Raw genomic sequence first — 15,148 nt, forward strand, 5'->3', positions numbered from 1 at the left:
GAAGTCTTGATACAAAACATACTTCCAGTAATTTTATACATCTGCCCTAGCAACAAAAGACAAACTATTATTTCACAGCGGAGTATGTGATTGTCCTCCCAGTAAACAATCAATTGGCAATCCAGCATTAAAAACACAGTTCCCCACTAGTCAAAGTGAAAAAGTAATCACTGAACTGCGAAAGATGCAATTTTTGTTTATCTATTTTTAAGTAAAGAAATTATCATACACATTGAGGGGTTCTCCTCACTGGAATAAAAATAAGATGCTATTCTACGTGTCCTGGAATGCAAATAAAAGTTTAACACATATTAGCAAGAAAAGTAAACAACAGGGGAATAAAAATGGGAAATAAACTTACATCAACCTTCTAATTCATATTAAAATTACAATAGGTTTGTCCAGCAATAATTTTACCACATTTTAGTTACTACTATGCAGATAATAAATAAAAACTTTCTCAAAACTAACTCCAAAATCATTTTACTTTGTTAAAGATAAGGCCAACTAAGACCACAGCTCATGGTACTATATATTGTAATTATTATATGCAATGCTGTGAGGGATATCCAAAAACATCACTTGCATCCATTTTGGAGCAGCATTTTGTTTCACCTGCATTCCAGATTGACATCTTGGGCCTTTTCTTTCTGTCCTGATAGGAATTTCCCACGCCAATTTTAATCACTGAAGTAAATAATCCTGTATCCTTTAACCAATGAATTTTCATTTTAAATAAGTGTAAGGAATATTTTATAAGAATTAATGGCAAATGTACACCATTTCAGCACAGAAATAAAAGGATCTTGAATACACATGTACTCTGAAATGCAGTCATGATCAAACTGTGCAGAACATTGTTCAATCACACAATGAAACCCTTTGCTTCTGTGGAGGAACTGCAACACTGTTTGTGTATGAAATTTACACTTGTGCCCTTGGTGGCTGAGCAGACACTAACAACAGACAGACCTCTCTGCATCCCTGAGGCAGATGTGAACAGGTCACTTAGAGGTAAAAAAATACCGAGTGACAGCTCATTCTCTCGTGCTCTCTCTTCCTCTCCTGCCTCACTCCCAAATCTTGCTAACTGGAGCAACTGCAACCCAAGGTAAACAGATGTGAGAAACTTGTATTCAGGTAAAATTATAGAATAAACAACAATTCAGGTTGTTATCAATAGTAAACTCCTGACAAATTAACTCTTTCCTATGCCAATGTTAAGCTACCAATGTACAGAGGCATAAAAGCATATTCCAGAGTTGCAGAGCTAGAACTCTGGAAGACAGTTTATTTGTGTATACACATGGCCCTCTCTAACGTTCACATAGTTACAACTACATTGTAGCTGATAACTCCTGTCTAATGCATCTCACCCAGAAAAGGTTTTCATCTGATGCCACCAAGAAAAGGAAAAACTGCAACTATCTTTGGTAGATTGTTCCAGTGCTTAATCACAGTCACCCATAAATACATGAGCTACTTTCGGTTTGAATTTATCTGGCCTGAACTTCTCGGTATTGATTCTTTTCGGTATTTTTGGGAAGAGATGACTGGGAAATAATTTTTCTGCAGAAAAAAAGCTTACTTTGTTGTACAATCATTCTTGTATACACTTACTATATGCTTACTATGTATATTATGGCTATTCGCCACAAAGATACAAGGTCACAAAATCAATTCTCTTTCACCTTGTAAACAAAGTAAACAAATTCTGTCCTTTAAAATTTTTGTGTTGCATTAGTTTCTCTAACCCTGAGCAAGACTACGCATCTTTTTGACCATGTGTAGAAGTTTCAACACTCAGTTATAGATCTGGACATCAAAGCTCTACACACTATTTGAGTAACATTCCCTCCAGTCCTGTAGCTGACAGGAGGCAGTGCCTTCCTCATTGCTTCCTCACCATCATTCACGGACACCAGCTGCCCTTTTGCTACAGCCTGACAAAAGTGAGTGTTCACACTGACTGTACACCCACTATGATGTTTTGAACAGTAATTGTCAAATTGTACTAAATAAAATGCTTTATGAAACCTTCTTAAGTCTATTTAGCTCCCTTTATCGGTCTGATTTCGTAATCCCATTAAAGAATGAAACCTGGTTTATTTGATGGAACTTGTTTTCCGTAAGATAATGTTGAACAGCATCACTTACCTTCCTATTCTTCAAGTCTTTATCTATAGAAATCTTTATTTATTTTTTCATTATTTGGCCTTAAATGGATCTCATATTGACTTATGCTTCCCCAAGTGAGACAGCTTATAACTTTTTAATACTAGCACTCTTGCTGTCTTTTGTGACTCTTTCGTCCTGCCCCCAGTACACTGAAATTTATTAACAGCACTAGTGAGACAGAGGTCTCAGCCAACTCTTTAAGGACTTTTGGGTACGACCTCTTCACACTTAACTGATTTCATACCATTTAGAATTCACCCTTAGTAGAGACTGCACTGTAACCTCCTCGGTTACTACACACTGCAACATACTTCATCACTCTCTCATGGCGAGATTACCTCATATTGCCTGCTTCCAAATGCAGAAAGATAACATTTCTTGGACAATTCACTTATTCTCTATCAAGAAAGATAAACCTTTTTGCACAATAAGGGACCTAACTCGTTAAGCTTGCCTTTGTTACTAATATAATGTTCAAACTCTTTCTCACTACCCTTAACCTTTCTAAAATGTCTGACCTTTATATGCTCTGTGTTTATTGGGAAACTACTGCAGTGTAGCTACGATTTTGTCCCGATAACAACTTCAGTTCATACCTCCATTCATGGCATCAATCCTTATTTTAATCTGGTTGGGTCCGGTCAGCAAACTTCTGATCGCATTGAAGTCAAAGATGCTTCGAAGGAGACTGAGGTAGATATCCACAGAATCCACAATTTCCACTGAAAAATTAGGTAGAAAAAGAACACTACAGTTCATACATGGGAAAATATCTCTCCCAGCACACTTCAACTAGCCATGCACATGAAACAAAATCAGAGTATGCAACTTCTACATAATATGGTTTTGCTCTGAAGCCTACGCTGGCAAAGTAAAACACTTCCACTGATCTCACTATGGCTACCATCAAGCTTTAGGCCATGCAAAGATCAACAGTTCTGCCCCCAAAAGGACTGCAGAGAGATAAGGTGACAGCTCCTATTTCACTGAAAACATTCATATGAATAAATTATATCAAAATAAACTCTTTATTTGTCACTCACGACACCACTGAAAAACTTTTCAAGCTTAAGCAGGTTTATTCTCAGAAGTCCACGCTGAGATAAAGCCACATGTTCTAATCGTCTATCTGACACCAGGATCTATCTGCACCACTCCACCAGGAAACATACATCTTATTCTTCTAATTTTTGGCACGTGGAATATCTGTCTCCAGTTTTTTGTCAATCTACCACTGTACTTTTGGATTTTATATCCCACTGACTTAGGAAAATTAGTCTCAGATACAACATCTGCTTTTTGCTACGGTCTTGCTAATTTGAATTGTAAATTCATCAATGTAGAAGACTTCAATTTTTTGAGTTCTTTTGGATGCAAAATATTAAACTAAAATGAATTAATGAAAGCAAGTCTGTCATAATGAAAGAAGTTACCAAACAACTGTCAAAAGCCATGTTTCTCAGTTATCTTGGAATCTATTCTTTTGCTGATTAATGTTAAAAGCCTATGTTACATAAACGTCTTTGTATCTGGTTAAATTAGTATCTTGAAATATTTTAGTCACAAGATAAATTATTACTTAGAATATCAGCCAGTTTTCCTCAGAAACACTGACCTCACCCTAATGCTCTTCTTTAGGATAACATGAAGATGACACAGACATTTTTTGAGCCTGATAAAAATGCTTAGAATAGATCGGGAAAATACACTTGAATGGAGAAACAAAATCAATTCTTAAGGCTGAAAAACAGTAATTACATTACTATATGTCTTCTATGCTTTGCTTCTAACACAGCTGAAGTAGGCGCTAAGCTTCACACATACGAACAAATGCCTCAACTTCAGTGCAGCTGCACACACATAAATAAAATGCAGATAAAATGCATGTTGAATTAAAGTCTAAAAATTATTTTAGCTCCTGCCAAATCCAACTGGTTTACTCTCAGCTGCTTCAACATCTCTGTAGCCTTGATTCACAGGTGTTAGTTCATACAACTGAGTTTTATATACATCAGATAGTATCCTAAAATATGTTTAAAAATCTTTTCATTGTTTCTGCACTTTCAGTCTGCATTCAGATCTGTGTAAACTCTATTTATTAATGCATTTGTAAGCCAATTACATTGCTTCAGTAGAGTTTCTTGGCAGCTCTACGGTGCCAGGATGATGCACTCTGGAAAGAGATGATTAGGAAACGATTCTTCCTTAGAAAAACATTCAAACAAATTGCAATTATTTTTCCTCTATTTTTATACTACCTGTTGGAGGAGTGTGTCTCATTTTCATTTAGAGAAATACAATTTGGAGAGATACAAAAGTTGAAAAAGCAAAATTTAAAATTGTGGCAATCCTACAATTCCAGAGTGGTACTAGAGTTGGATTTTCCTTGCTTTTTGTTTGTCTAAAACACCAAGTATATCCTTTGCTCACCAAAACGCATTTTGTCTCAAAAACTAATATTTTGGTGGAAAATAACCTGGCTTTAATTCTATGACATCAAGAGTGAGGAAGAGTTCTTGAGACCACACAAATTTTTACAGTATCTGAAATATTGTCTTGGAAAAGATAGTTGGCTAAAGGCCTGATGCCTTTAAAGTCCCTAACTTGGCTTCCTTATGGGCAAAACAAATGCAACACTTACTGATACTGCCTGATATTTTGAGAACTTGTAGAAAAAAATTTTAAGAACTGAAGTTGTGTTTAAATAATTAACCATTATCATTCTGCAGCAATTCCAATATTCAGAATCAATGGATATAGCATGTATAAAAGCAAAGATTGGCACCTCGGAAAGGTTTGAATTTGTTCTCCAGGTCAAATTCCTGTCTTCCCAGGCGGGATAAATCAACTCTGAGATCAGGACAAATGGCATATTCCTCCAAGGTTTTGCTGATCTGATAGATTTTATCTGAAACCATATCTGGAGCAGGTCCTGGAAGAAAAACAAACATGGTGGGACATTTTTTTAAACAAAGGTTCCCTACTTAAAAAGTTAGTTCTATTGCAAACATTTTTCTGAATATATTGGCGTTATTAAGGAATAAACCCAAACAAAGAACTATAGTAAATAAGGTCTTTCCCTATCTGTAACACAGGTTTAAAAAATATTTTGGAAAAAAAGTAACATGGAAATACAGTGCATTACTCGCAACATTTTGATTCAGAGAGAGAATTTAAATCAATCATCTTCAAGGGCAGGCAAGATGAGGGAATCAAAAACAGCCCCAGCCATTTTTGTTTGGCTTTACTGCTCAAAGTCATTTTTTACTCTACACAGAATCTCAACATATATATTAAAGGAAAGCCTGTCCTTCAGCAGCACTTTCTGGTGTTTCATAGGGTTTTCTGCAAATGCACGCCTGTGAAGCTGAGACAGCCAGTGTTTCACATTATTTCAATAGACCTAATTATCGTTTTCAAAAGTCTTACCAGTTTGCCAGTGTTGTTTTCTTACAGTTTTTCTCCAATGGCTTAATGAAATGTACCTTTGTTAGAATTCAAAATACCTTAATTGCTTAATAAACAATTATGATCCAGAACAGTTAGGCCATTCAGAAACAGAAATCACATCTTACTTTTGCATTACTTTTATTGCCAAATCCTGAAGATTTGTTCTATTTTTAAAGCTTTACTGTCAATCAAATAGAAGTTGCAGGCTTGATGCAAAAAATTACCACAAGCTATGCCATGTGTAGTGTAAGAGTTGAGTATGAGTAACAAGTCCTCCCTGGCTTATCTGAACTTTTTGTTGTTCATAATAAAGTCACACCTCCACTCTGAAAAATTATTCCCTTTATTCTTTTTTACCTGTTCTCCCTTCTAATCCAAAGCCTCTGTCTTTTCAGTGCTAATTCCCCACTCCTCTAGCAATGCTCCTCTGTCCAGTCGAGCTCTGCCATGTGAATTAGCATGTTCCATCTCAAACGCAGTGTACCAGATGGTCTAAGGCAGTGCAACAAGTAACAGTCGCTTAACTCTTCATTTAGCTTAGAAAATGACTTCTTACTCATGTAGTCCAAACCCACGCAAGGGGTGAGGACAGGTTTCACCAGCTCCACATCATCCCTGACGGATGGATGTATTGTCCGCTGGTATTCCCAGCAAAGGAGATCCCACGGCACCGCTCTGCATCCTCTCTTACTGCCATAGAAACAAACCACTGCTGCCCAACATGGATCTGCAAAACAGACTGGGCAAGAATGCACAGCAACAGCAGCCTTCCCTAGGAGCCTGTTCTGCTGCCTAACCATTCTGCTATCTCAAAATCCTTGCCTAGTACTTAACCCGCATTTTCTCAGCTCCAACTTAAACCCACTACTTTTCATTATGTCCCTAGAGATCATCACAAATAGTTGAACCTTGTGACCTGTGCTTGAGGAGTGTTTCATATTTAAAGCTTAATAGCCTGTTCGGATTTTCTTTAAAAAGGCAAAGCACACTAAAAAGAATGTCCCACCAACTGCTACCCATTTATCACACAGATTTTAGGTGTATGTGGTGTTCTGAAGTTTACAGAGTGCTAATGGATTTAATGGTTTGGCGCTGGTATGCGTGTGCTGTGACCCTGGCTTTCTCACTGTCTGGCCTTACATAGTCCCTTTAATCTCTCTGGGATTCAAGACTGTTCTGTTCATAAAATCACACTGGTTTCACCATGCACATTTTTCAGCTAAACAAGGGACAAGGGAGAAGCACAGAAGCATCCCCTTCTTAAGTTTTCCCATCTTCAAAAGGTGGAAGGAAACATTATCGCAAAACCACTTTCAGATTTTTCAGGTACCTCATGTGTGAGGTATACAAGGTGTCAACAATGGTCACCATGATGTTTTATGGGTCTAGACACATCTGTAACATGAAACATACATAATGCATAACATACCTACACGTGTTAGCTTGCCAATTTTGGAAAACAAGACATTAGCTATAGATGCAAATTCCATTATTCAGCAGTAGAATTGCAACAGTTAAAATGGTAGAACCCTCTCCCTGGATAAGAACAGCTATTTCCTGGGTAAGCATGCGAAGTGCTTTCTTCCATACAAGACAATGAGTTATACTGCGTACAGCACTTCCGAAATCATGCGCCACGACAAGCAACACAGAAATATGAGCAAAACAGAGCTCCCTCATAGGCGTCTTTATAAAAGGATCAGAACTGTGACAATGATTTGGCAGACTACATAAATTGCTATAAAAACGGGATGGCAAACCTCATTTATAGAAACATTACAGCTACCACAAGGTATTCAGTGAACATTTAATGCTTATTGTACAGATCAATGTAAACAAATACATTCCTATGACTGAAAAAAGCACGGATATGCATGTATTTGTCACAGTTTTAACAGAATAAATTAAAAACATTGTAGTTAAAGTTAGTTAGTTATCCTTGTCATAATATTTTCACCATACCAAGATGCAATGTTGTAACATGTTATTTAAAAAAAACCAACCTACCTCCATTGGCAACCTCAAATTTGACTCCAAACTCGCCTCCAGGTCCCCCAGGACTGTGGCTAGCTGTTAGAATAATTCCACCAGCTGCTTTGATCTTCCGAATGATACATGAAACAGCTGGTGTGGATAATATACCATTCTGTCCGATAACCAATCTGCCGATCTAAGTGGAAAAGGAAGTCAAATTACTCTGAATGGCACTAAATTTTTGAAAATTAAAAAATAAACACACACACAATATATAGGTATACATGTATTGGGTAGAAATTTTAAACTCCTAGTATGGAACTCATTATTTTGCAGAGAAATACATGTACATGAGCTGGCTGCACGCTAATCTGGACTGCTGACAAAAAATATTGTATCCTAGCAAATTCAACCCTGACAGTAAAGCAAGAGCACAGACATGGTAGTGATTTGCAAAGCCCCCAAGAATAGCACTGGTCTATGATTCTGCTATAAAACCTTTCCAGGTATACCCACAAACAAGCAAATCCCCTCACATATCTATATAGTTTAGGGCTGACTGTGTGGATACAGTTTGCAAGGTTTGGGTTTTAACTAGCATAAAAGAGAAGAGCAACCAGATTGCCTTTCATTGCAGCCACAAACATCACTATGTACTGCGAGCTACGGTCTTGGTGAGACACCTCTCTTTTACCAAGACACCCCTGGATGTCATGCCCTATAGAAACTATAGAGCTCCTCCTTCAGCATCGGTGACTCCTTGGCCATCCCAGATGAAGAGAGTGTGTTTCCCTGGGCACAGCTGAGCAGGGGAAGTTCCCACCGATCTCAAAGGAAAAAAAGCTTTCAGGTGGTGTTATTAAACACTGACTCAATGTGTTTGGTATTATGTGCAGTTCCACTGCAAGGTTCCTATTTCAAAACCTTGCCTTCATGCCCTACAGAGATACTACAGTTTCAGCTCAACGTAAATAATCCAGGCGCCAACCAGAAATGTATTTACAAAGAGTTTCAGCTCCTGGGAAAGAGCACTTATTTGTAAATCTCTCCATTTATCATAATTTACAGACCTTAGGAACAAAGATAAAGGTATTATATATTTTCTCCATCCCTAGCTTCAAGCCAAGTGAAGCAAGTGATTAAATGTTATTTCATTGATTAGAGAACAAAATGGCTATCTCTCTTACTGATCAGATTTCTTCAGCTTTATGTAATGTTCTTCCCATCTTTTAAAACTCTATCTCCAAATGCTACATTTACACTCTATTTATTGAACTGTTTTGAACACCAAACTACTTGAAAAATACTTTTTATACAACCCTACTTGTTATCACAGAAATGCAATTCCTACATTGTGGAACAAGGACGAGTCTTTTTAAAGCAGAAGCACTTCTAGTTTTTGTGGGCTGACAACAGATACACTTTTACCTCAGAAAATGTGTAGGGTAAAACTCCACTGATCAGCACAAGCACTGAAATCACCAGGAGCTCTAGCACATGCCTTGACACACTTTAAGAATCAAGTTCAAGAAAGAAAACTCTCCATTAGTCACATAATTTACTGTTTAATTTAAACCAGTGCCATGTAAATAATTTGAAAGAGAAATAGAGATTTTTTTTTTTTCAAATTGTTTTTAATTTGAATGTGTCCTTTTATGGTTTATTTTCAGTCCATGAAGCAGCTTTTGGACAACATGCCATGTCTTGCAAAGCTGTTGTACTAATGCTGTCATTTAATCACTGTTGCCAATTGTACTGAAGCATTAGAAAAAACACAGAACATTGAGAAATAGACTTTAAAAAACTTTCTTCCAGTCTATGCAACAGTCTATCCATGTACCTTTATTATGGAAAGAAAATCATGATGAAAATAAATACTGAAAATGTTTGTTTTGAATATTGTCTCTCCCTTTTTTAAACTATGAAGCATGTAGAAAGCTAGGGCAATGACTCAATCTTCCAAATACAGCTGTCAGAGAAGAGTGCCAGCTCTTAAAACAGTATTGTGTATGGGTAAGCACAAGGAAGATAACAGGAATTACATTTTGCAAAATGCTTGAAAATAACACCCAAACTATCTCAAGGAACTCAGGTATAAATGCATTTATACTTGCACACAGGCTTATAATGAGCACATGTTCTCTTCTTACTGAGGTTTAGATTTTTGCCTTTATGCACACCAAAATTGTTTTTATTTTAAAGTAGAATCCTTAGATTATTCAGAATGCACAAATCACCTTGCACTATCTCTTCACCATATCTTCATTTTTTACTGTTCAATAGATGTTGCACAAATCAGTTTTCTCTTTTTTTGGATGCTCAATATTAATAGGAACACGAGGAATTTGCCTTACCTTCAACATTCATCACAATGCTATTTATTATATTAATTTATATTATATAGAAATACTGCAATATTTAGCATTTTAACTTAAGGATGTTGAAAGTGAAATTACCTGAATGCCACATTTACAGTGACTACTGCCAAGAGCTTCACCTTATGTGAAGATCTTCAGTGCTTTTACAAAAATCCCCAAGGACAATGCAGACCTCAGAAGTGCACACATGCTACCCACCTTCCTCTGCTCTCTTCATTTCAGTGGCAAGAACGCACAACCTCATCCTCTTTTGGCCCAGACACTGTTCATTTTGTCTCTGAATCAAATATTAAACTGACATTTAAATAATTTTATGTAATGAACTCACACATTTACAGATTTCTTGCAATCTGAGCTAAAATACTAACCAAATAATGTCCAAGTGCTGACTCAAAGTTCCAGTAATACCCTTCTGGAAATCTTGGACAGTTTCACAGTGTGAAAAGATTATCTTTGGATTTCAAAAACTGGAATTCAAAAACTTGCATGGCTATGAGATCACAGGCATGTAATGTCTCTTCTAATACTGTGTCCCCATGTCACGCTGTGTCACTCGGCTTTCAGTAGGAACAGCAGAAAGAGAGACTATGATCCTCAGCAAAGTGTTACAGCTGAAAGAATAGTCACCCTAACAAGGGCTTTACAATAACATTTTTATTCAACACCACTTGCAGCTGTGCATTTTCAGACGATTCAGTTGATTATCATGGAATCACTTAATGCTTTTTATTTATCATTTTTCCCAGTAATCTCTCACATGCCTCAGTCAATTAAACTTGAAAGAGCATGAAGCAAGCAGATTAGATTCTGGACAGCACGGGGCTGTGCCTTCCTATCTTTTACTGCAGTATCCTGAAGACAACTGAGCACCATGCTGAATGTAGAAGCAAATATATCAAGCACACAGGTCCATGGAGGGAGGGTGAGGTTTGCATGGAAGACCACAGAAAATGAAAACAACATGGTATTATAAAGAAGACAACTGGAAAACTCCCTGCCATCTCACAGTTCTACAGCATTGCTAGCAATACAGCATGATCTGGGGTGTTGCTATGCCTCTCCATGTTCAGAGCATGACCATCAGCTTCTGATCTGTCACTGAGACCCACACATAGCAGCTTTAAAACTATTTACACTTATCCTAAACTTTGCATCAAAAATGAGAGACCACATCCAGTTGATGGATCTAATGGAATTCTTGCATTTAATTTATAGTGGAACTGTGTTATAAACGATGGAGCCTTTTACCTGTTTTTTTCCAGACACTAAGGTGCAAGGACACTACTGTTGACAGGACACAGGTGAAAAGGGAAACAGAGCCTCAGATGCTCTCCTACCACCCCACTGTGCAAAACTGCTTGTTGCAATCCAGCACAGGACCTCTGCCTGGTTCCCACACACTACCCCACCTTCCCATGACACGCAGTCTCTTACCCAAATGTGTCTGCTACAGCCGCAGCTGTGTGACCCATGGAACGGTGAGCCCTGTCAGCCACCCTCAGCTCTGGACAGTAAGATTTGTTGGAGCATGTGCTGATGACATTGCACAGCACGGACCAGCCTGTAGCTGTTGCCACCAACAGAAGCCTGCACAGGCTGTAGCTGTGGAGTGTGTACCTGCAACCCCCAGCTGGAGGGCATGAACCAGAGGGGCTGGAGATGAGACGGCAGCAGGGCAAGCAGTGGCAGCTGAACGGGCAGGGGCCTCATCTCATTCCTTGTGCTGCGGCTTATGCCAACTGTGCAAGGCTGTTAACGCAGGGGGAATGCAGGATGAGTCACCAAATTAGAACAAGGGGAACCTAGTGGCTCTAAAGGGCAATACACTTAACTGTTGATAATAGAAAATCCCTTCTATTTTTGTACTCGGAGGGCACAATTAAACATAAGACTTGGTATGTGTCTTCCAGGAAGGAGATTCAAGTTGACTTTAGCAGCACTATATGGCTACCCCTCTCCTGGCACCCTGGGGCAGCTAAAAGTTGTGAATGCAACTTCAAGGCTTGCACACATTTCAACTGAACCTGCCTATGCCAGCTCACTTGTGGCTACACGCCTTCTAGTGACACTAACCTCATCCACAGAGAGAGACCTTTGTACTCAAGAGTATTCCCATCCTCTCCCCCAACTCCCATAGCACAGCAGTAAACAACACCTTTAGGGAGGTTTAGATATTTTCCCAACAGGTTGATATTAACAGCCAAAGAATAAAACATACAAACAGTATTCACTAAGTAAATGTGAGGCTTATGCATTTACAGTGTGCTTGAGAGAAACAGGGGTGATGGTGTGCGGGGTGAGGATGGTAGAGAGGGGATGGAGCATTAGCACATGGAAATGGGAAGCCTTTTCAGTGCCAGTAGCACTCCACCAACTGGCCTGCTGAATTTGTGAGGACTGTGTCATCAGTAAGAGTACTGTGATCGAATTCAGGTATTTGTGGGAACTGTGAGCAGAAAAGCTTGGGTTTTTGGCTTCAGAAAACACGAGGGAGAAACTGTGTTTCCAAGAAACTTGCAATAAGTCAAGAAAGGGTAAGCACTGCTACAGCAAGGTGCCAGAAACATGTCTGGAAGCCTTCTGAGGTCAAGAAGACCTGATCTTCAGGGGAAATAGAGCAAAACAGTGAACATGACAGACACAGCAGGAAGGCAGTAAGCTGACTGGCAAAATTACTCAGAAAGGAGTCCTGAATACAGCATAACCTGGCTGACAAGATCCTGTGTGTCCCAAAGCCTAAACTTCTTGTCTTCCTTAGCACCTCAGTCCTTGTGGTCACTTTGTGGCCTTAACCCTCTCAGGAGCTCCTACCAGTGTGCAAGAGCAGGCAAGGACCTGAGCCTTGGCAGGCAAGCTCTTGCTTCAGCCACCGCTGTGCTGCATCCTGCCTGGTCAACAGGAACGATTCCAGCAGTGAGGATTCCTACAGCAAGCTATGTAGGGAAGAGGGAAGGGGGCAGCCATCCTACCTTGCTCTCAACGCCCCACACACCAGCCTGCTCGTGCTGCTCTGCGCTTGCTCCCTGCCCCTGCGGAGGGAACGCCACCGTGACACCCTCGTCAGCGTCCCCACCATTGCCACTGTCCCCTCGAAAGCCCCTGCGCACCCTGGACCACAGGAGCCCAGACTTCTACCAAGCCTCTGCATGAATGGTGAGTTTCCAAGAGTACGTAACGCAGCCAGTCTCTGAAATCACAGGTGTCACTCAGTGTCTCAGTAGTATCTGCACGGTGAGAGCATGCTTTAGAAAAAAATTAAAATACTCATTATTTATACCAGCCTGAGTAATCCACCTAGCTTATATGTGACAGTAATTCAGCATGGAAAATTCAGACACATATTAAAAAACTGAAAGACCTAGTTATAAAACAGGACTGCATTTAAAGAACGAAGCTTTTGGGAAGGAAAGGAAAAAGAAAATTAAATACACTACACTAGAAAAGCCTCTACAAATTTAATCACTTCTTTTACCAGATCTGGAGAATCCTAACAAGAGACAGACGTTTCTACTCTGATTTGAAGTAGAAACCTCAAGTCTACATTAGCTAATATTTCCAGCTTTCTGTACCTACACACTAATACATGAATATGTATATATCTATCAGATGACAGCAGTTTTCTTCCTGAGTTCTTTCCTGTTTTCAAAACTGCACAAGAAAAGCTGGAACCCATCTATCACAGAGGTATTTGCAACTGTTGTCTTCCTGCATTTTGTAATTTGTTCGTAAGTGAACAAGAGAGAAGAACCATTATTTTCTTAAGATGCAGACAAAATGCTGAATTCCTCATGCTTCAATAATACCATTTTCCTTGAATATTTTTAAAAGATGCTGAGCTGCATATACATGTCCGACACCTTAGTCTCCCATATACTTTTAAATTACGCTGGATTTTCTCCTGCCGAGTCAACCGTGTTTATCAGCTCCCATTCCTGCCCCCGTCTAAAATAAGGTGTGAAACAGCATGGCATGGCCAGCAGTCTCCTGAGATCATCGCGATCACCTCCGTTACACACGGACTAAACCAGCCACGCCAAAGCCCGGCGGTGCCGCCTAAAGCGCGCCGGAGCCGACACCGGGCTGCCCCGGGCGCGCAGAGCGCTCACACGCAGCGGGACGCGAAGTTCGTCTGACTTTTATTTGTATATTCTGCGCTACCCGCGTTACGACACAAAGCCGTTCTCACCCGTTCCCTGTGGGGCTGCTCCGGGCTCCCTCAGCGCCGGAGCGAGCAGGGCGCGGATCCCGCTGACAGGAGGCGGCCGCCCGGCCGAGGGCGGCTGAGGGGCCGCGGCTACGGCCGCCCCGAGGGGACGGCGTGAGGGCGGCGGGAAGGGTGAGGGGATCCGCTTACCCCGTTGGCCGCGGCCATCTGCACGACGATCTCGATGGCCGTCTTGCTGAAGTACCTGCCGTCGCTGCCCACCACCATGGTGCAGCCCTGGCGGTCGCGGAGGTCGACGGAGGAGAGGAGGCTCTGCACGAAGTTGGGCAGGTAATTGCGCTGGCTCTCGAAGAGCGCCGTGGGCCGCCGCAGCCCCCCGCCGCCCGTCGGCCGCTGGTCCTCGTAGGGCGCCGTCTGCACCGTCAGCACCGGGATGGGGGTCCTCTCCATGGCGGCGGCCCGCTGCCGCCCGCCCGGCTGTGGCTCCACTGGGGAGCGGCAGCCCCTCAGGCAGACTGCCCGGCCGGCGGCGCGGAGAGGCGTTTCCCTGCCGCGGGGCCGGGCTCCCTCACGGCCGCCCCCCGCGGGGCCAGAGGCGGGCTCGCTCGGCCCCCGACGGCCCGCCGGTGGGAGCCCGGCGCCGCGGGGCAGCCGGGGCGGGCGCGGGGTGCGCACCGCCCCTTCCCCCGCCCGGCGGGACCCCCCGGCGCCTGCCGCCCGCGAGGACGCCCGGGGCTTGCCAGTCCGCTGCCATCAGCATGCGGCGGCCCCGGCCAAAAATAACCCTGGAAAGCGAAGCCGAGACTCGCGGTCTCCTGCCAGCGCTGTAACTGGAGGCAGGGGGAGAGGGCGAGCCAGCGCGACACACTTGCTCGGGGGGATCAGCGCTGTCAGAGCCGCCGCCGTTCCGTCCCCGCCGGCCACCGGCGGAACGGCGGCCGCAGTGCTTGGGCAGCCGCGCACCGCCGGGCACCACCACCAGGTGCCCCTGCCCCTGCCCGGC

General features: G+C 41.8%; 1 protein-coding gene across 1 annotated transcript in view; it reads right to left on the bottom strand.

Moving 5' to 3' along the window:
* PGM5 (phosphoglucomutase 5) overlaps positions 1-14,721 on the bottom strand; it is a 71,969-nt gene extending 57,248 nt beyond the window's left edge. The window contains exons 1-4 of the mRNA XM_065861087.2: positions 14,335-14,721; positions 7,636-7,798; positions 4,964-5,110; positions 2,775-2,900 (exon numbers count right to left, since the gene is read on the bottom strand). Coding sequence (XP_065717159.1) covers positions 2,775-2,900; positions 4,964-5,110; positions 7,636-7,798; positions 14,335-14,595 — 697 coding nt within the window. The 5' untranslated portion in view covers positions 14,596-14,721. The remainder of the gene's footprint in view (positions 1-2,774; positions 2,901-4,963; positions 5,111-7,635; positions 7,799-14,334) is intronic.
* Positions 14,722-15,148: the final 427 nt, after the last annotated feature.

This window comes from Patagioenas fasciata, chromosome Z (assembly GCF_037038585.1).
Source record: "Patagioenas fasciata isolate bPatFas1 chromosome Z, bPatFas1.hap1, whole genome shotgun sequence".
Lineage (NCBI taxonomy): Eukaryota > Metazoa > Chordata > Aves > Columbiformes > Columbidae > Patagioenas > Patagioenas fasciata.